The 21,076-nt window shown below is 39.0% G+C and overlaps 1 protein-coding gene and 1 long non-coding RNA gene across 2 annotated transcripts; one reads left to right on the top strand and one right to left on the bottom strand.

The window, feature by feature from the left end:
* The first annotated feature begins 419 nt into the window (after positions 1-419).
* LOC306842463 (zinc finger protein 518A) lies at positions 420-19,214 on the top strand. The gene is made up of 3 exons (XM_079372743.1): positions 420-795; positions 2,973-3,025; positions 14,695-19,214. Exons 1-3 carry the CDS (start codon positions 749-751, stop codon positions 18,768-18,770), a joined length of 4,176 nt encoding a protein of 1,391 aa, XP_079228869.1. The 5' UTR covers positions 420-748; the 3' UTR covers positions 18,771-19,214.
* On the bottom strand, positions 4,475-12,904 carry LOC306817281. Its single transcript, XR_013778008.1, has 2 exons — positions 12,655-12,904; positions 4,475-4,606 (listed from the first exon to the last, which is right to left on the bottom strand). It is a non-coding gene; the product is annotated as an uncharacterized lncRNA (long non-coding RNA).
* Positions 19,215-21,076: the final 1,862 nt, after the last annotated feature.

Below are 21,076 nucleotides of genomic sequence, written 5' to 3'. Positions count from 1 at the left end.
CCTTGCCTCGCTCAGGGCAAGCGAGTGCCTTGCCTCGTTCAGGGCATGCGAGTGCCTCGCCTCGTTCACGGTGTGTGAAGCGGCTTGTTGAGCAGTTTTCTTAATGGCGGAATCAGTCTCAGCATCTTTAAGGTGAAATTCAGTAACAGGTTTAACTAGAGAAAGTGACGTAGCGGAGAAAAGCGTCCACCTTGATCCGGATCACGATAAAGAAATCCTGCAGTCTGATTTTCATGTTTGAGATGAACGCAGGTTCAGTGAGCCATTTATGACGTCACTGCAGTAGAACCATGTTACAGTAACAATATAAAGTCCTCTGTGTGTGTGTGTGTGTGTGTGTGTGTGTGTGTGTGTGTGTATGTGTGTGTCGGTCAACAGAATCAGCTTCATGCAGTTAAAAGAGGAAATGGCGTCAATCCGCCATTGCTGTTCATAGCTGCTTCCACACACACACACACACACACACACACACACACACAGACACACGGTGATGACGTAAGGCTCGTGCTGCTTAAACACCGTGAGCCCTTCATGTCACGTTGTGAAACACTTTTGACGTCTTCTCCGGTGACAGTGGTAAAAAGGTGGTTTTAGTGGCACTAGTTTGTTGTTGTAAGAACAGTGTGTATTCCTCCGCTGGTGTCGGAACAGAAGGACCCGGATGGAGTGTCATGGCCGCCGTGGCTGTGTTCCTCAGAGAGGAAGGAAGACTCCCGTTAAAGCGGTTTGTGTTTGATCTGCAGCTTTAATGTCCGCCGCTGACTTACCGGAGCAGCGACGTCATCACACTTCACGGTAAGAATCGTTTAATGTAACTTTGAGCGTCACTACGGCGAGAGAGAAGTCATTAAAGTCCACACTCTGACTCACACACACGCACACACACACACACACACACACACACACACAGACACACACACACACAAACACACAAACACACGTACAAACACACGTACACACACTCTTTATAATAAATAAACTGTGTGTAACTAGTCTGTTTGTTGAAGTGTGTATGATGCGTTCACTGACGCTCTGTTCAAACGTGTTTAAACTTCACACAGACTAATGGCTCTGAGGACAACATGTTGGACCGGGACTGTCCCGTTGTTTGTCCCGATGACATCCCGGTACTGGCCCGGTGTGTGTCTATGTCTTGTCTCCCGTATTTAGTCCCGGTGTTTTGGTTCTGAGAGAAGTGACGGAACTTTTCTTTTCTTCTTCTGCAGGTGTGTGTGTGTGTGTGTGTGTGTGTGTGTGTGTGTGTGTGTGTGTGTGTGTGTGTGTGTGTGTGTGTGTGTGTGTGTGTGTGTGTTCTTTCAGCTCTCATCGTAAACGGTTGTTTAATTTAGTCAGTAGTTAAAGTTTAAAGTGATGATGAAGAATTTACACTGAAAATGATATTCAGATATTGTTTAGTTAAAGTTAAAGGACCAATCAGAGAGCTGTATAACTTAAAGGACCAATCAGAGAGCTGCTCTCTTCCTGTGTGATCATGAAGGAAACCTGCTGTGTTGAAGCTTCTCTGACAACAATGCAGCAGCCAGTATGTCCTCCTTCTAACTTTAGATTCTGCTCCTGAATGCTCTGGATCTGATTGGACCAGAGAAGGTAGGCGGGGCTTTGAAGGCCGTTTTGGACGCCCCTGGGTTTGCCAGATATGAGAGCAGTTATCAGGTGAACAGGTGTTGCAGCGATGGAAGCGGGCAGTGGAACTGCTTCAGATAGAAGTGATTGTACCCGAGCTAAAAAGCCTCTGCATGTTTCTAATAAGCTCCAGCAGCAGAAAGCTGCTCAAACTAGGATCAATGTTGGAGATGAAACATGGAGAGAGGTTAGAACGCAGAAAGCTTTACAGACCCATGCAGAGCTGGCTAAACACTGAAGCTACAGTGTCCACCACATGCAGAGCTGGCTAAACACTGAAGCTACAGTGTGCACCACATGCAGAGCTGGCTAAACACTGAAGCTACAGTGTCTCTACATGCAGAGCTGGCTAAACACTGAAGCTACAGTGTCTCTACATGCAGAGCTGGCTAAACACTGAAGCTACAGTGTCCACCACATGCAGAGCTGGCTAAACACTGAAGCTACAGTGTCTCTACATGCAGAGCTGGCTAAACACTGAAGCTACAGTGTCCACCACATGCAGAGCTGGCTAAACACTGAAGCTACAGTGTCCACCACATGCAGAGCTGGCTAAACACTGAAGCTACAGTGTCCATGCGGAGCTGGCTAAACACTGAAGCTACAGTGTCCACCACATGCTGACCTGTGAGAGAGGAGGGGGAGACAGCTCTCTGTGATGATTAGAGTTTAGACTGCAGTTCTCATTTTAAACACTAGGGGGCGGAGCTACAGACTGCTCCTTTAATGCAGATCAGTGATGCATTCTTGACCATATGGCTGACGCTGTGTCAGCAGGTGACGCAGAGAGAGAGAGGCTGATTTAGCTTTCCCTCACTTTTTTTATTATTAATTTTATCGTGTGTGTGTGGAATAGATAGCCACATGCACGCATGTGATTATTTCATAAAAGTTGGGTTAGAAAGCGTGTTAACACTGCTCTGCGGCTTTACCAGCAGAGCGCCGTTTGACCGGACCGCCTGTGTGGGATAAGAACCGTTCAGTTCTAATGACATATTTACACTGTGATGAAAGCTGGTGATAAAACAGCTCGCTGCTGTATTTAGAAGTGATGACACTCTTTACCATAATCAGGAGTTAAATAAGTGGGGAGATGTCAGAGGTCAACGCTGGCGTCCTCCACCTGTTTGAGTCGAGCAGGAGAAGCTGGTCAGAAGTGAAGAGCGAGAGAGAAAAGTGTTCAAAGTGCCCGTTTCAGTTCTCTGATCATCATATTACCCTTTGATGTTGATAATTACACAAAGGTTTTTTTTAAGATTTGGTGAAAATATTAATGTTTTCTTTAAGAAATTGACAATTAGTTAATTACAGTTTTTTTATTCTTTCAGACGGCGTGTTTCAGCTCGTCTTCTTCAGACACGGCGAGCACTAAGGTTACCAGGTAATCACTTTGTCTTGACTTCTTTTATACATGTGGGTCAAACTTAATGCGCAGCTCGAGACTTCAGAAGAATGGTTCCTTTAGTGATGTCATTTTTAGTGAAAGGCATTAAAAAATGATATTGGGGTGTTAAGATTTTTAATATGGCGCCCACGGCATCTCAAGTCCCTTATTTGCAGTCTCCTCGGTCCTCGGCTGAACAGGAAGTAGTTCCAAAGCCGCCATGTTGAGGATCAAAGCTCTTATAGCGAACGGAGGAGAGAGGATGGAGGAGAGAGGAGGCTGATCCGAGGAGCGATGACCGAGGAGACACGAGAGCCGACTTCATGGAAGTCTTTTCACTGACAGACACGCCCCCTTCTCGTATATCACTCAGTGATTGGACGCTGCACAGGATCAGACTTCAGTGAAACAGAGTTTAATAGGGGAGAAAAGAGGGAGATTAAAAAGAGGCTAAACGGAGCGTGGGACATTTAAACAGATGATGAACATCAGTGAGTTTGTAAAGAGTCGCTCTGTGATGAGCTGCCATTAAAAAGAGTCTGACATGAAGATTAACAACCAAATATGAAGCTCTACAACTTCTATCAATACATCCTTCATCTTCATCATCCCTCACACTGTTTGAATGTCTGATGATGATGATGAAGGTCTGATCCCTCACACTGTTTGAATGTCTGATGATGATGATGAAGGTCTGATCCCTCACACTGTTTGAATGTCTGATGATGATGATGAAGGTCTGATCCCTCACACTGTTTGAATGTCTGATGATGATGAGGATGATGAAGGTCTGATCCCTCACACTGTTTGAATGTCTGATGATGATGATGATGATGAAGGTCTGATCCCTCACACTGTTTGAATGTCTGATGATGATGAGGATGATGATGAAGGTCTGATCCCTCACACTGTTTGAATGTCTGATGATGATGATGATGAAGGTCTGATCCCTCACACTGTTTGAATGTCTGATGATGATGATGATGATGATGAAGGTCTGATCCCTCACACTGTTTGAATGTCTGATGATGATGAGGATGATGATGAAGGTCTGATCCCTCACACTGTTTGAATGTCTGATGATGATGATGATGAAGGTCTGATCCCTCACACTGTTTGAATGTCTGATGATGATGAGGATGATGATGAAGGTCTGATCCCTCACACTGTTTGAATGTCTGATGATGATGATGAAGGTCTGATCCCTCACACTGTTTGAATGTCTGATGATGAGGATGAAGGTCTGATCCCTCAGACTGTTTGAATGTCTGATGATGATGATGATGACAGTTTGATGAAGAAGAGTCTGTTTTATATTCTCACTTATTGATCTTCACAAAGTTTCATCATTTAGATTCTAATCAATCATTTTCAGTATCCTGACACATAAATATCTGTGTTTATAAAATACAGAGTTGGTTGTCTAAATACAGGCGAGGTTCAGTCCAAACTGATTAATAATAATCAATAATTATAGACAATTCAAAATGAAATCTTTGAGTCAGTAGAAACTGTCCTTTTGGTTTGAAACAGACTGCAGGTTGTTCTTCAGGTGTTTGTTATCAAGAGACAATGTAACTGTGTTTGATTAGAAATAATACAGTGTGTGTGTTTGATTAGTAATAATACTGTGTGTGTGTGTGATTAGAAATAATACAGTGTGTGTGTGTTTGATTAGAAATAATACAGTGTGTGTGTGTTTGATTAGTAATAATACAGTGTGTGTGTTTGATTAGAAATAATACAGTGTGTGTGTGTTTGATTAGAAATAATAGTGTGTGTTTGATTAGAAATAATACAGTGTGTGTGTGATTAGAAATAATACAGTGTGTGTTTGATTAGAAATAATAGTGTGTGTGTTTGATTAGTAATAATACAGTGTGTGTGTGTTTGATTAGAAATAATACAGTGTGTGTGTTTGATTAGAAATAATACAGTGTTTGTGTGTTTGATTAGAAATAATACAGTGTGTGTGTTTGATTAGAAATAATAGTGTGTGTGTTTGATTAGTAATAATACAGTGTGTGTTTGATTAGTAATAATACAGTGTGTGTGTTTGATTAGTAATAATACTGTGTGTGTGTGTGATTAGAAATAATACAGTGTGTGTTTGATTAGAACCGCTCTCCCACCGCTCCCCTGTCACAAGGTGTCCCCCAGGGGTCGGTGCTTGGTCCCCTCCTCTTCATTCTTTACCTCCTCCCCCTTGGCCAGATCATCCGTCAACATAACCTTCAGTTTCACTGCTACGCCGATGACATCCAACTATACATCTCCTCCAAAGCCATCTCCAACACCACCCACTCCACACTCAGAAACTGCCTCACCGAAATCAAATCATGGATGCAAGCAAACTATCTTCAACTCAACAGCGATAAATCAGACATAATCATCATTGACCCCACATCCCGCACCAAAGCCAGTCACAACTTCTCCCTCACCTTTGATAACTGCACTCTATCCCCCTCACCGCACACCCGCAACCTAGGAATCATCTTTGACAATAACCTAAGGTTCGACCTCCACATCAAACACATCACCAGGACCGCCTTCTTCCACCTCAAAAACATTGCCCGCCTCCGCCCCTCACTCACCTTCCCTGCTGCAGAAACCCTCATCCATGCATTCATCACATCCAGACTGGATTACTGTAACAGCATCCTCCATGGTTTACCATCCAAACTCCTCAATAAACTGCAATACATCCAGAACTCAGCCGCACGCCTGCTCACCCACACCCGCTCCAGAGACCACATCACCCCTGTCCTCCGTGACCTGCACTGGCTCCCCATCACTCACCGCATAGTTTAAAATCATCCTCCTCACACACAGAGCACTAAATAACCTGGCCCCACCTTACCTCACTGACCTGCTTCACCACCACACCCCCTCCCGTGACCTCCGCTCATCTAAAGGAAGCACCCTCTCCCCACCTACACGGACCAAGCGCCGAACCTGGGGAGACGGAACCTTCTCCATCGCTGCCCCCTCCCTCTGGAACTCACTCCCCAAACCCATCCGTTCCTGCACACACCTCCCAACTTTCAAGACCATGCTCAAAACCCACCTCTATAAACTAGCTTTTAATACTTAACTTCTTCTTTCCCCTCTTCTCTTTCTGTTTCTCTGTCTTTTAATGTTCTTCTACTGTTTTTAACTGTTTACTGTGATTTCTTTTTTACATGTAAAGTGCCTTTGAGCCCTTGTAAAAGCGCTTACAAATTAAATGTATTATTATTATTATTATTATTTATTATTAGAAATAATAGTGTGTGTTTGATTAGTAATAATACTGTGTGTGTGTTTGATTAGAAATAATACAGTGTGTGTTTGATTAGAAATAATAGTGTGTTTGATTATACATAATACAGTGTGTGTGTTTGATTATACATAATACAGTGTGTGTGTTTGATTAGAAATAATACAGTGTGTGTGTTTGATTAGTAATAATACAGTGTGTGTGCTTGATTAGTAATAATACAGTGTGTGTGCTTGATTAGTAATAATACAGTGTGTGTGCTTGATTAGTAATAATACAGTGTGTGTTTGATTAGAAATAATACAGTGTGTGTGTTTGATTAGAAATAATACAGTGTGTGTGTTTGATTAGAAATAATACAGTGTGTGTTTGATTAGAAATAATACAGTGTGTGTGTGTTTGATTAGAAATAATACAGTGTGTGTGTTTGATTAGAAATAATACAGTGTGTGTGCTTGATTAGTAATAATACAGTGTGTGTGTTTGATTAGTAATAATACTGTGTGTGTGTGTTTGATTAGAAATCATAGTGTGTTTGATTAGAAATAATACAGTGTGTGTGTTTGATTAGAAATAATACAGTGTGTGTGCTTGATTAGTAATAATACAGTGTGTGTGTTTGATTAGAAATAATACAGTGTGTGTTTGATTAGAAATAATACAGTGTGTGTGTTTGATTAGAAATAATACAGTGTGTGTGTTTGATTAGAAATAATACAGTGTGTGTGTTTGATTAGAAATAATACAGTGTGTGTTTGATTAGAAATAATACTGTGTGTTTGATTAGAAATAATAGTGTGTGTGTTTGATTAGAAATAATACAGTGTGTGTGTTTGATTAGAAATAATACAGTGTGTGTGTTTGATTAGAAATAATACAGTGTGTGTGTTTGATTAGTAATAATACTGTGTGTGTGTGTGTTTGATTAGAAATCATAGTGTGTTTGATTAGAAATAATACAGTGTGTGTTTGATTAGTAATAATACAGTGTGTGTGTTTGATTAGAAATAATAGTGTGTGTTTGATTAGAAATAATACTGTGTGTGTTTGATTAGAAATAATAGTGTGTGTGTGTGTTTGATTAGAAATAATAGTGTGTGTGTGTTTGATTAGTAATAATGCAGTGTGTTTGATGAGAAATAATACAGTGTGCGTGTTTGATTAGAAATAATACAGTGTGTGTTTGATTAGAAATAATAGTGTGTGTGTGTTTGATTAGAAATAATACTGTGTGTGTGTTTGATTAGTAATAATACAGTGTGTGTGTTTGATTAGAAATCATAGTGTGTTTGATTAGAAATAATACAGTTTGTGTGTTTGATTAGAAATAATACAGTGTGTGTGTTTGATTAGTAATAATACAGTGTGTGTGTTTGATTAGAAATAATACAGTGTGTGTTTGATTAGAAATAATACTGTGTGTTTGATTAGAAATAATAGTGTGTGTGTGTTTGATTAGTAATAATACAGTGTGTGTTTGATTAGTAATAATACAGTGTGTGTTTGATGAGAAATAATACAGTGTGCGTGTTTGATTAGAAATAATACAGTGTGTGTTTGATTAGAAATAATAGTGTGTGTGTGATTAGAAATAATACAGTGTGTGTGTGATTAGAAATAATACAGTGTGTGTGTTTGATTAGTAATAATAGTGTGTGTGTTTGATTAGAAATAATAGTGTGTGTGTTTGATTAGAAATACAGTGTGTGTGTTTGATTAGTAATAATACAGTGTGTGTTTGATTAGAAATAATACTGTGTGTGTTTGATTAGAAATAATACAGTGTGTGTTTGATTAGTAATAATACAGTGTGTGTTTGATTAGTAATAATACAGTGTGTGTGTGATTAGAAATAATAGTGTGTGTTTGATGAGAAATAATACAGTGTGTGTTTGATTAGAAATAATACAGTGTGTGTTTGATTAGAAATAATACAGTGTGTGTGTTTGATTAGAAATAATACAGTGTGTGTGTGTTTGATTAGAAATAATACTGTGTGTGTGTTTGATGAGAAATAATACTGTGTGTGTTTGATGAGAAATAATACAGTGCGTGATTAGAAATAATACAGTGTGTGTTTGATGAGAAATAATACTGTGTGTGTGTTTGATTAGAAATAATACAGTGTGTTTGATGAGAAATAATACAGTGTGTGTGTTTGATTAGAAATAATAGTGTGTGTTTGATTAGAAATAATACAGTGTGTGTGTTTGATGAGAAATAATACAGTGTGTGTCTTTGATTAGTAATAATAGTGTGTGTGTTTGATTAGAAATAATAGTGTGTGTGTTTGATTAGTAATAATACAGTGTGTGTTTGATTAGTAATAATACAGTGTGTTTGATTAGTAATAATAGTGTGTTTGATTAGAAATAATACTGTGTGTGTGTTTGATTAGAAATAATACAGTGTGTGTGTGTTTGATTATAAATAATACAGTGTGTGTTTGATTAGTAATAATACAGTGTGTGTGTTTGATTAGTAATAATAGTGTGTTTGATTAGAAATAATACAGTGTGTGTGTTTGATTAGTAATAATAGTGTGTGTGTTTGATTAGTAATAATACAGTGTGTGTGTTTGATTAGTAATAATACAGTGTGTGTGTTTGATTAGTAATAATAGTGTGTGTGTTTGATTAGAAATAATACAGTGTGTGTGTTTCATTAGTAATAATACAGTGTGTGTTTGATTAGAAATAATACAGTGTGTGTGTTTGATTAGTAATAATAGTGTGTGTGTTTGATTAGAAATAATACAGTGTGTGTTTGATTAGTAATAATACAGTGTGTGTTTGATTAGAAATAATACTGTGTGTGTTTGATTAGAAATAATACAGTGCGTGTGTCTTTGATTAGAAATAATACTGTGTGTGTGTTTGATTAGTAATAATACAGTGTGTGTGTTTGATTAGTAATAATACAGTGTGTTTGATTAGAAATAATACAGTGTGTTTGATTAGTAATAATACAGTGTGTGTTTGATTAGAAATAATAGTGTGTTTGATGAGAAATAATACAGTGTGTTTGATTAGTAATAATACAGTGTGTGTGTGATTAGAAATAATAGTGTGTTTGATGAGAAATAATACAGTGTGTGTTTGATTAGAAATAATACAGTGTGTGTGTTTGATTAGAAATAATACAGTGTGTGTTTGATTAGTAATAATACAGTGTGTGTTTGATTAGAAATAATACAGTGTGTTTGATTAGTAATAATACAGTGTGTGTGTTTGATTAGAAATAATACAGTGTGTTTGATTAGAAATAATACTGTGTGTGTTTGATGAGAAATAATACTGTGTGTTTGATTAGTAATAATACAGTGTGTGTGTTTGATTAGAAATAATACTGTGTGTGTGTTTGATTAGAAATAATACAGTGTGTTTGATTAGTAATAATACAGTGTGTGTTTGATTAGAAATAATACAGTGTGTTTGATTAGTAATAATACAGTGTGTGTTTGATTAGAAATAATACAGTGTGTTTGATTAGAAATAATACTGTGTGTGTTTGATGAGAAATAATACTGTGTGTTTGATTAGTAATAATACAGTGTGTGTTTGATTAGAAATAATACTGTGTGTGTGTTTGATTAGAAATAATACAGTGTGTGTTTGATGAGAAATAATACAGTGTGTGTGATTAGTAATAATACAGTGTGTGTGATTAGTAATAATACAGTGTGTGTGATTAGTAATAATACAGTGTGTGTGATTAGTAATAATACAGTGTGTGTTTGATGAGAAATAATACAGTGCTTGTGTTTGATTAGAAATAATACAGTGTGTGTTTGATTAGTAATAATACAGTGTGTGTGTTTGATTAGAAATAATACTGTGTGTTTGCTTAGAAATAATACAGTGTGTGTGTTTGATTAGAAATAATACTGTGTGTGTTTGATTAGTAATACTACAGTGTGTGTGTTTGATTAGAAATCATAGTGTGTTTGATTAGAAATAATACAGTTTGTGTGTTTGATTAGAAATAATACAGTGTGTGTGTTTGATTAGTAATAATACAGTGTGTGTGTTTGATTAGAAATAATACAGTGTGTGTTTGATTAGAAATAATACTGTGTGTTTGATTAGAAATAATAGTGTGTGTGTGTTTGATTAGTAATAATACAGTGTGTGTTTGATTAGTAATAATACAGTGTGTGTTTGATGAGAAATAATACAGTGTGCGTGTTTGATTAGAAATAATACAGTGTGTGTTTGATTAGAAATAATAGTGTGTGTGTGATTAGAAATAATACAGTGTGTGTGTGATTAGAAATAATACAGTGTGTGTGTTTGATTAGAAATAATACAGTGTGTGTTTGATTAGTAATAATAGTGTGTGTGTTTGATTAGAAATAATACAGTGTGTGTGTTTGATTAGTAATAATACAGTGTGTGTTTGATTAGAAATAATACTGTGTGTGTTTGATTAGAAATAATACTGTGTGTGTTTGATTAGAAATAATACAGTGTGTGTTTGATTAGTAATAATACAGTGTGTGTTTGATTAGTAATAATACAGTGTGTGTGTGATTAGAAATAATAGTGTGCGTTTGATGAGAAATAATACAGTGTGTGTTTGATTAGAAATAATACAGTGTGTGTTTGATTAGAAATAATACAGTGTGTGTGTTTGATTAGAAATAATACAGTGTGTGTGTGTTTGATTAGAAATAATACTGTGTGTGTGTTTGATGAGAAATAATACTGTGTGTGTTTGATGAGAAATAATACAGTGTGTGTGTGTGATTAGAAATAATAGTGTGTGTTTGATGAGAAATAATACTGTGTGTGTGTTTGATTAGAAATAATACAGTGTGTTTGATGAGAAATAATACAGTGTGTGTGTTTGATTAGAAATAATAGTGTGTGTTTGATTAGAAATAATACAGTGTGTGTGTTTGATGAGAAATAATACAGTGTGTGTCTTTGATTAGTAATAATAGTGTGTGTGTTTGATTAGAAATAATAGTGTGTGTGTTTGATTAGTAATAATACAGTGTGTGTTTGATTAGTAATAATACAGTGTGTTTGATTAGTAATAATAGTGTGTTTGATTAGAAATAATACTGTGTGTGTGTTTGATTAGAAATAATACAGTGTGTGTGTGTTTGATTATAAATAATACAGTGTGTGTTTGATTAGTAATAATACAGTGTGTGTTTGATTAGTAATAATAGTGTGTTTGATTAGAAATAATACTGTGTGTGTTTGATGAGAAATAATACAGTGTGTGTGTTTGATTAGTAATAATAGTGTGTGTGTTTGATTAGTAATAATACAGTGTGTGTGTTTGATTAGTAATAATACAGTGTGTGTGTTTGATTAGTAATAATAGTGTGTGTGTTTGATTAGAAATAATACAGTGTGTGTGTTTCATTAGTAATAATACAGTGTGTGTTTGATTAGAAATAATACAGTGTGTGTGTTTGATTAGAAATAATACTGTGTGTGTTTGATTAGAAATAATACAGTGCGTGTGTCTTTGATTAGAAATAATACTGTGTGTGTGTTTGATTAGTAATAATACAGTGTGTGTGTTTGATTAGTAATAATACAGTGTGTGTTTGATTAGAAATAATACAGTGTGTTTGATTAGTAATAATACAGTGTGTGTTTGATTAGAAATAATAGTGTGTTTGATGAGAAATAATACAGTGTGTTTGATTAGTAATAATACAGTGTGTGTGTGATTAGAAATAATAGTGTGTTTGATGAGAAATAATACAGTGTGTGTTTGATTAGAAATAATACAGTGTGTGTGTTTGATTAGAAATAATACAGTGTGTGTTTGATTAGTAATAATACAGTGTGTGTTTGATTAGAAATAATACAGTGTGTTTGATTAGTCATAATACAGTGTGTGTGTTTGATTAGAAATAATACAGTGTGTTTGATTAGTAATAATACAGTGTGTGTTTGATTAGAAATAATACAGTGTGTTTGATTAGTAATAATACAGTGTGTGTTTGATTAGAAATAATACAGTGTGTTTGATTAGAAATAATACTGTGTGTTTGATGAGAAATAATACTGTGTGTTTGATTAGTAATAATACAGTGTGTGTGTTTGATTAGAAATAATACTGTGTGTGTGTTTGATTAGAAATAATACAGTGTGTGTTTGATGAGAAATAATACAGTGTGTGTGATTAGTAATAATACAGTGTGTGTGATTAGTAATAATACAGTGTGTGTGATTAGTAATAATACAGTGTGTGTGATTAGTAATAATACAGTGTGTGTTTGATGAGAAATAATACAGTGCTTGTGTTTGATTAGAAATAATACAGTGTGTGTTTGATTAGTAATAATACAGTGTGTGTGTTTGATTAGAAATAATACTGTGTGTTTGCTTAGAAATAATACAGTGTGTGTGTTTGATTAGAAATAATACTGTGTGTGTGTGTGTGTGTGTGTGTGTGTGTGTGTGCGTGTTTGTGTGGACATAAACAGCTGTTCGGCTGATTGACAGCTGAACGTGATCAGCTGACGTCGCGTCATGTGACGCTGTCGAGGAAACGACGTCTCATGTGTCTTAAAGCTGATTTCCTCGGTCCTCTCTCCTCGGCTTCGTTTCCTCCGTGCATCTCTGGTGGGCGGGACTTAGACGCAAGTGGAGGAGACAACTCGGAGGACACTCAGTGCAAATAAGGGAACTGAGATTGAGCCAAACAGTGTGAGGGATCAGACCTTCATCATCATCAGACATTCAAACAGTGTGAGGGATCAGACCTTCATCATCATCATCATCATCAGACATTCAAACAGTGTGAGGGATCAGACCTTCATCATCATCATCATCAGACATTCAAACAGTCTGAGGGATCAGACCTTCATCATCATCATCAGATATTCAAACAGTCTGAGGGATCAGACCTTCATCATCATCATCAGACATTCAAACAGTGTGAGGGATCAGACCTTCATCATCATCATCATCAGACATTCAAACAGTGTGAGGGATCAGACCTTCATCATCATCATCATCATCATCAGACATTCAGACAGTCTGAGGGATCAGACCTTCATCATCATCATCAGACATTCAAACAGTGTGAAGGATCAGACCTTCATCATCATCATCATCATCAGACATTCAAACAGTCTGAGGGATCAGACCTTCATCATCATCATCAGACATTCAAACAGTGTGAGGGATCAGACCTTCATCATCATCATCAGACATTCAAACAGTCTGAGGGATCAGACCTTCATCATCATCATCAGACATTCAAACAGTGTGAGGGATCAGACCTTCATCATCATCATCATCAGACATTCAAACAGTGTGAGGGATCAGACCTTCATCATCATCATCATCAGACATTCAAACAGTGTGAGGGATCAGACCTTCATCATCATCATCATCAGACATTCAAACAGTGTGAGGGATCAGACCTTCATCATCATCATCATCAGACATTCAAACAGTGTGAGGGATCAGACCTTCATCATCATCATCATCAGACATTCAAACAGTGTGAGGGATCAGACCTTCATCATCATCATCAGACATTCAAACAGTGTGAGGGATCAGACCTTCATCCTCATCATCATCATCATCAGACATTCAGACAGTGTGAGGGATCAGACCTTCATCATCATCATCAGACAGTCAAACAGTGTGAGGGATCAGACCTTCATCATCATCATCATCATCATCATCAGACATTCAAACAGTGTGAGGGATCAGACCTTCATCATCATCATCAGACATTCAAACAGTGTGAGGGATCAGACCTTCATCATCATCATCAGACATTCAAACAGTGTGAGGGATCAGACCTTCATCATCATCATCAGACATTCAAACAGTGTGAGGGATGATGAAGATGAAGGATGTATTGATAGAAGTTGTAGAGCTTCATATTTGGTTGTTAATCTTCATGTCAGACTCTTTTTAATGGCAGCTCATCACAGAGCGACTCTTTACAAACTCACTGATGTTCATCATCTGTTTAAATGTCCCACGCTCCGTTTAGCCTCTTTTTAATCTCCCTCTTTTCTCCCCTATTAAACTCTGTTTCACTGAAGTCTGATCCTGTGCAGCGTCCAATCACTGAGTGATATACGAGAAGGGGGCGTGTCTGTCAGTGAAAAGACTTCCGTGAAGTCAGCTCTCGTGTCTCCTCGGTCATCGCTCCTCGGATCAGCCTCCTCTCTCCTCCATCCTCTCTCCTCCGTTCGCTATAAGAGCTTTGATCCTCAACATGGCGGCTTTGGAACTACTTCCTGTTCGGCCGAGGACCGAGGACCGAGGAGACTGCAAATAAGAGAACCAGGAAGCAACCCTGGAACCGTAAAAACAGCTCTGTCATGATTGTATCAAAAGTATAAAGTATAACTCTGATTCTTAAACAAGTTTGTGTAACTGCATTTGTTTGAATTCTTCTTCTTGTTTTTCAGATTTCTGCAGATCGGTAACGATGGATGAGCTACCGTTGCCTCCTGATTCTGCTCGAGGTAACGTGCCGGCGCCCGAGGACGAGCGGGACAAAGTGAAGGACTTTGTGTTCAAACACTTCAGAGAGGTGACGGATGAGTCGCTCTTCAGCGCTGCAGACGAGTCGTCGGTGAAGGATTATGGGAGTCCCACGAAGAGAGAGCGACAGACGGTGACCAAAGGTCACAGTAAAGTCCAGCAGGGCGCCGTGTTCTCCGGAAAGATCCTGAGCTTCGAATGCTCCGTGTGTAAAGATGGCTCCACCTACAGCCCCAACGACCTGCTCAAACACTTTCGAGCAGCTCACAAAGACTCTCTTCCCACTTATCCGTGTGATCTGTGCGGTTTCTTTACAAACGAGTTTCCTGCTCTTCAGCGCCATCGCATCGAGCACAGGAACACCCTGGTCACATGTGAGCTGTGTAACGATGACGTTCAGTACTCTCTGCTGCTGCTCACCAGACACTACATCATGTGTCACAGTGTGAACGGACAGTTTAACTGTGACTGGTGCGACTTCACCACAGTGGACGCGGGAACGTTCGTGCAGCACATCCACCATCATAACGAGAGCCCGTGGAAGTGCTCCAAATGTCGCCACATCAGCTCAAACGAAGACGATCACCAGAGGCATCTGAAAGCTCACTCCAGCACATTCCCCTTCACGTGCCAGGTCTGTGGATACGGAGCGGCGAGGAGCGAGTACCTTAAAAAACACACGGCAGCTGTTCACAAAAACGAAGCAGAGAGGACTAACCTCTGGAAGTCTGCAGAAGAAAGCATCTTTCCTACAAACGCGTCCTCAGCTTTAAAACTCATGGTGAGAAAGAGTGAGTCCCATGAGACTCAGAGGACGTCCAAAGTCAACTCTGCCACTTTAAACCACAACAGCCGGCTCATCCAAGCAGAGAAATCGCTGGAGGAGAGCCAACAGCTTGTAGACGGAGCTGTGGCTAAAAAGGACAGTAGACTCTGGAGCAAAGGCTCTGTGAACACGGAGCAGTCGGTCATGTTGCAGGAATGTGAATACACTGCAGGTTCTGATTCTGCAGCTCACACCAGTCCTAATGGGCTGACGGTTCTGATGGTGAAGAACAAAATCTCTCTGCCCCCAAACTGCACAACCAAAGTCATGGGATTCAAGATGGTGGAGGGCAAAAAACACTTAGTACTCAAAGTGATACCTGCGGCAAAGCTGGACCTGTCCAGTCAGAACGGTTCTGTGGTGGAAGACGTGAGCTCCTCTGGGTCAGACAAAAATCAAGTGATTGTTGAGAATGGGGAAGGGTCTTACAGCAGGAGCTCCAAATCTCAGTGCTCTGCTGTTTCACCAAGAAGTGGCTCTTGTGTTCAGACGGATCCAGATGAAATTATGACGGTGAAAGTGAAGATTGAGGAGGAAGAAATGTCGGTTAGCAGCCTGGTTTGTACTCCAGGTAGAGATGATACAGGAGAACAGTCACTCAGTAGTACCTGTGCAGACGCATCATATCCCACGACTGATGACTCTGACCAAAGTCAGCCAGATCCAAGCTCCTGCTCACACACAAATATGTCCCATAATTCACTCTGTGAAGAGTCCATGCACAACGCTTCTGATGTCTGTAATACTACAAGAATGTGTGCCGCTAAGGTCACTGACCTCTCTACTCTGTTAGCAATGTCCAAGAAAAACCTTCCTCCCATAAAAGTCCTCAAAGCGTCTGAAGGAAACTGTTGGGACGAGTTTGCAGACAAACTCGGTGAAGACCTTCAAGGGAGTTTGTTAAAAACCGTGGAACGGTGTCCTCGAGCTACTACGGCAAATAGTAATACTCCTCCTAAAGTTAGATCAGAGATTAAAAATAAGAACTGCCAGCCAAATTCTAAAACTTTTACAGTAAACGCTGACGTGCTGTCAGACTCAGCCTCGCCCTCTTCAGGCCCACAAAGAACCGCAGGCTCAGAAAACCGCACAAAAAATTCTTCTCCAAACCAAGAAGTATTTTCTTTTCACAATTATTCCAAGGAGTCATTCCACACTTCACCCAACACTTACCAAACCTCTGAGCCTCCATCCAGATATTCAGCAGACAAATGTGCTTTTCATGAAGCGTCACAGTTTACTTTGAGTTTATCAGAATCACCAGAAGTGGCCGAAAGGGTCAGTGGGGAAGACTTGAGTGTAGAAGAACAGCGGGCGGCAATGAATAGCGATAATGAGGTTAGTGAGTGCATTGTTGATGATCCTCCTTCAGAGGATGAACCCCCCGAGTCGCTGCTTCGACACTTTAATATCATTAAGATTGAGGAGGACAGTGTTCCTATAAGTAAACCTCCAGCAGAACGAAAGAGTGAGTCCAACTCTTTTGGCACTTTTGTTGAGGAACATTCTGACGCAATCATCACTCAGCAGCTTAACAAAGAAAGAGTGGCATCTGCATGTGCAGGCAAGGATTCCTTAAAACCAACGAAAACGACTCTACGGATCGTTCAGTTCCCCGAAGGGAAGCAGCCGGTCCTCCTGAGGACTTCTGAGAATCAGCTGGCCACACCAGTTCAGGTCAAATCCAGTCCAGGTTTCAAACTGATAACCAATTCTTCAAATCCTCAGATAAACGTTTCTTACATGACCTCGGGGTCAGACAGGTCGAATAACAAGTCCGGTTTAACACCGAGTCCCAACAATAGGATAGTGGCAGTGTCAGTACCAAAGACAGAAAGTCCTGACAAAGGGACAGCTCTTCTCTCTGCTCACCAGTCAGGTGTTGGCAAGACTTCAAATCACTACTTGGTCAACAGTCCAGGTTTTAAGGGCCCTGTGCTCCTCTCCAGCACACCACAGAACACAGCTCCAGACAAAACCACAAAGACACCTCCCACCTGCTTCTTATTACAGAGGTCAGTCCCATTTATTCAGTCTCCCAGTAGTCCTGTCCTCAGGTTGGCAAACACTCAGCTCCCCCTGAACTCACAGCCGGTCCTCGCCATGCCTGTGAGCTCTACTGACAGACTGGGTGCTCCACATGCTGGTCGGCAGGCCTTCCTACTCCGATACATTTCTCCTCCCAAATCAGGCCGGATCCTGAACAACCACGATGCAAAGACTGTGGCTCCCTGCGGCCAAATCAATGATGGTTCTGGAAACAAAGTCTTTTTCAAGCTCGTCACTCCCACAAGTAGCCTTCTTACAAGCGGAGCTCCCGCCTCCAGCAGCCAACCCTTTTTTTTATCCACCAGACCTCAGACACAGTGTTTTCTGGTTTCATCAAACAAAACTACTACACATGCTTCAAACGCAGTAAAGAAAATGATAAGCATACAAAACAGTGCTCAGAGAGAATCCAAACAATCCATCGTTTCCCCCAGTCAGCTCAAAGCAAAGGTTCCACCGTGTGAATCTGAGAAACCCCTCCTCGCTCCGAGGCCCATCAGACCTCCGAGCCTGAGGAAAAGGCGCCGAAAAACGTTGTTTGATGAGCTTCCAGAAACGGCGAATAAATCTAGAAGACTGTCACATAAAGCAGTGACTGAGAAAGAGTCTCCTATGTTATGGAAACCTGTAGCCAAAGACACTGCGAGGACTCTGAGGCTGTCCCCGTTCAGTCATCTACAGCTGCTCAAATGTCCCCGCAGATACCAGCCTGTAGTGGTGCTCAATCATCCTGATGCTGACATCCCTGAAGTGGCCAACATCATGAGCGTGGTCAACAGACACAAAGGAGCTGTCTCTAAGGTTTCTTTGTCTCGGCAAACAGTCCAAGCTCTTTCTGAACTCGCTGCTCAAGACACGAACCCAACAAATTGTGAGACGTCCCACAATCCACCATCTCAGCTGGTTCGGAGTTCGGTCCGAGAACGATTCCTTTTGAAAATGAAGTTAAGGAAAAAGAGCAGGAAAAAGTACGAGGTGGTGGACACTTTATCAGGGTGTGGACAGGAGTGTGTGGTGTTCACCTGCTGGTTCTGTGGTCGACTCTTTCACAACCAAGAGGACTGGATCGGCCACGGACAGCGCCACCTCATGGAGGCCACCAGAGACTGGAATAAACTCTTCTGACAGTTTCCCTTCCTTAAACTGTGGGGAACAAATGGTTGAAGTTGTATATTTTTAATGACCTTTTACTTGATGTTTATAATCTTTAAGTTGCTGTACATATATATTCTTAATGAATCATAGTTTATCTTTCATATTCTGCTCAGTTTTGTACAGCAGCGTGACTTCTGTTGTGCACACAGGTCCAATAAATCGGTACACTGTATGGAGGAGAAGTACGAGGACGATGTCAGAGTCCCATTCAGTAACTCAGGTGATTTCTATTAATGGGGTTTATTTTCTGATGAATGGACCCATCTTAAGGGACTTTTCTATCTTCTTTTTTCCTGCACGAGGGCAGGAAACTAAAGTTTGACTCTAAAGTTTGTAGTTTTAGTCGTCCATCTTGAAAAATGCAGATCCAAATGACTCCTTTTTAATACTGATTTGAATAAAGGGGATAACTTCACACTACTCGACTGTGCGGATGACTTTACAGTTTGTCTTGGTCCTATAGCGTTCACTGTTCTCAGTTATTTCATCTCTGTATCTGAGGCTCATCTGAAGGTCTCAGGTCTTTGTGTTCCTGAGCTCTAAGGTTTCTGAATCCTCCGATGACTGAAGATGTTGTTCATGAGATTAGACTTTGATATAAAAAACAACTTGACCATCTTTCCCTCAGGTGTGTAACGACGTGACGCTCTCATGAATAATTTTTAATCATCTGGATTTAATAAAGAGACTCTTCATTGACGGCGCCTTCAATCCATCTGCTGCGTTTCATTCATCGAAGTATCAATTATTGAATCAAAAACCTTCTCCAAACACCAGGACTTCACTTTGAGCTAAAAAAAAGTTTCAAATCTTTTTTCTTCAATGAGGAGGAAATGACTTTATGGTTTTTTTATAACAGTATATTTATATATTGAAAATAACCACATAATTTATGTATAATTAATATAAAATTTAACAATAGAAGCCTATTTTATACAAAATAGAAGATTCAGTTTTATAGACAGAACGTCAGATAAAAACAAACATTTAAATCCGGACTGATTCAGGGGATACATTACCCTTCAAAAGAACTACAGTTTATTCTTTAAGAACTACATTACCCTTCAAAAGAACTACAGTTTATTCTTTAAGAACTACATTACCCTTCAAAAGAACTACAGTTTATTCTTTAAGAACTACATTACTTTTTAAAAGAACTACATTTCATTCTTTAAGAACTACATTACCCTTCAAAAGAACTAGTTTATTCTTTAATAACTACATTACTTTTTAAAAGAACTACATTTCATTCTTTAAGAACTACATTACCCTTCAAAAGAACTACAGTTTATTCTTTAAGAACTACATTACCCTTCAAAAGAACTACAGTTTATTCTTTAAGAACTACATTACCTACTACCGGAACTGAATTAGCTCTGGTTCTTTGTAATTGAAACCTGTGTAAAAACAAAAAGTCTTTTTTCATTAAATATTTTTAGTGATTTCTCTGCTTAAAGATTTTTTGGGCTGCAAAGAAACTTTTTAATCACTTTCACAGTTTGTAGCTGTTTGTTCATCTTTACTGTAAAGCTGCTCGCTTGCCATCCATCCTGTCTGTTGTTTATACTTTTATTTTTTCACCATGGTTTTAATGATTGTATTAAAAAGAGAGCAAACATCGCATTGACTATTTTATTAAATGTAATGTGCAAAAGCTATTTTTTAAATATATTTTGGTTGAGAAAGTAAAAATGTGCTCAGCCATGATTTTATAACCATCACAGGTAGGGTAACTACTTTTTAACACACAAGCTGAATTTCCCTCAGGATCAATAAAGTTATCTATCTATCTATCTATCTATCTATCTATCTATCTATCTATCTATCTATCTATCTGATAGATAGATAGATAGATAGATAGATAGATAGATAGATAGCTAACCGTAATCTGAAACACAGTGACCGTGAGCTAGCTGAGATTGAAACAAGGTTTTTATCTTCGTCTTATATCATCCTCAATTTAACTAACGGCTTATAAGAACTACACTACCCATAACTAGAGTCACCATATGTTACCATGATGGTAACATACGGTGACTCTCCTACCACCTCCTACTTTTGGTGCTCTATATGCAGACACAAGAACAGCTGTGCCCATCAAGGAAAGGCAGATGTCACAAGGCATATAAAAAGCAGTGTTCATACTACAAGTGTTATGAACACTGCTAGTAGCTGAATTGCACTTGTAGGTTATATCAGCATAAGTCTGGCCGCACCAAAATGTCCTGCATAATAAATGAAGCAGTGGCTCCTCACTTTAGAAAGGAACTGGTCAT

The sequence above is a fragment of the Symphodus melops genome, assembly GCF_947650265.1.
Source record: "Symphodus melops genome assembly, chromosome: 21".
NCBI lineage: Eukaryota > Metazoa > Chordata > Actinopteri > Labriformes > Labridae > Symphodus > Symphodus melops.
This window is presented reverse-complemented; position numbering and strand designations above follow the sequence as displayed.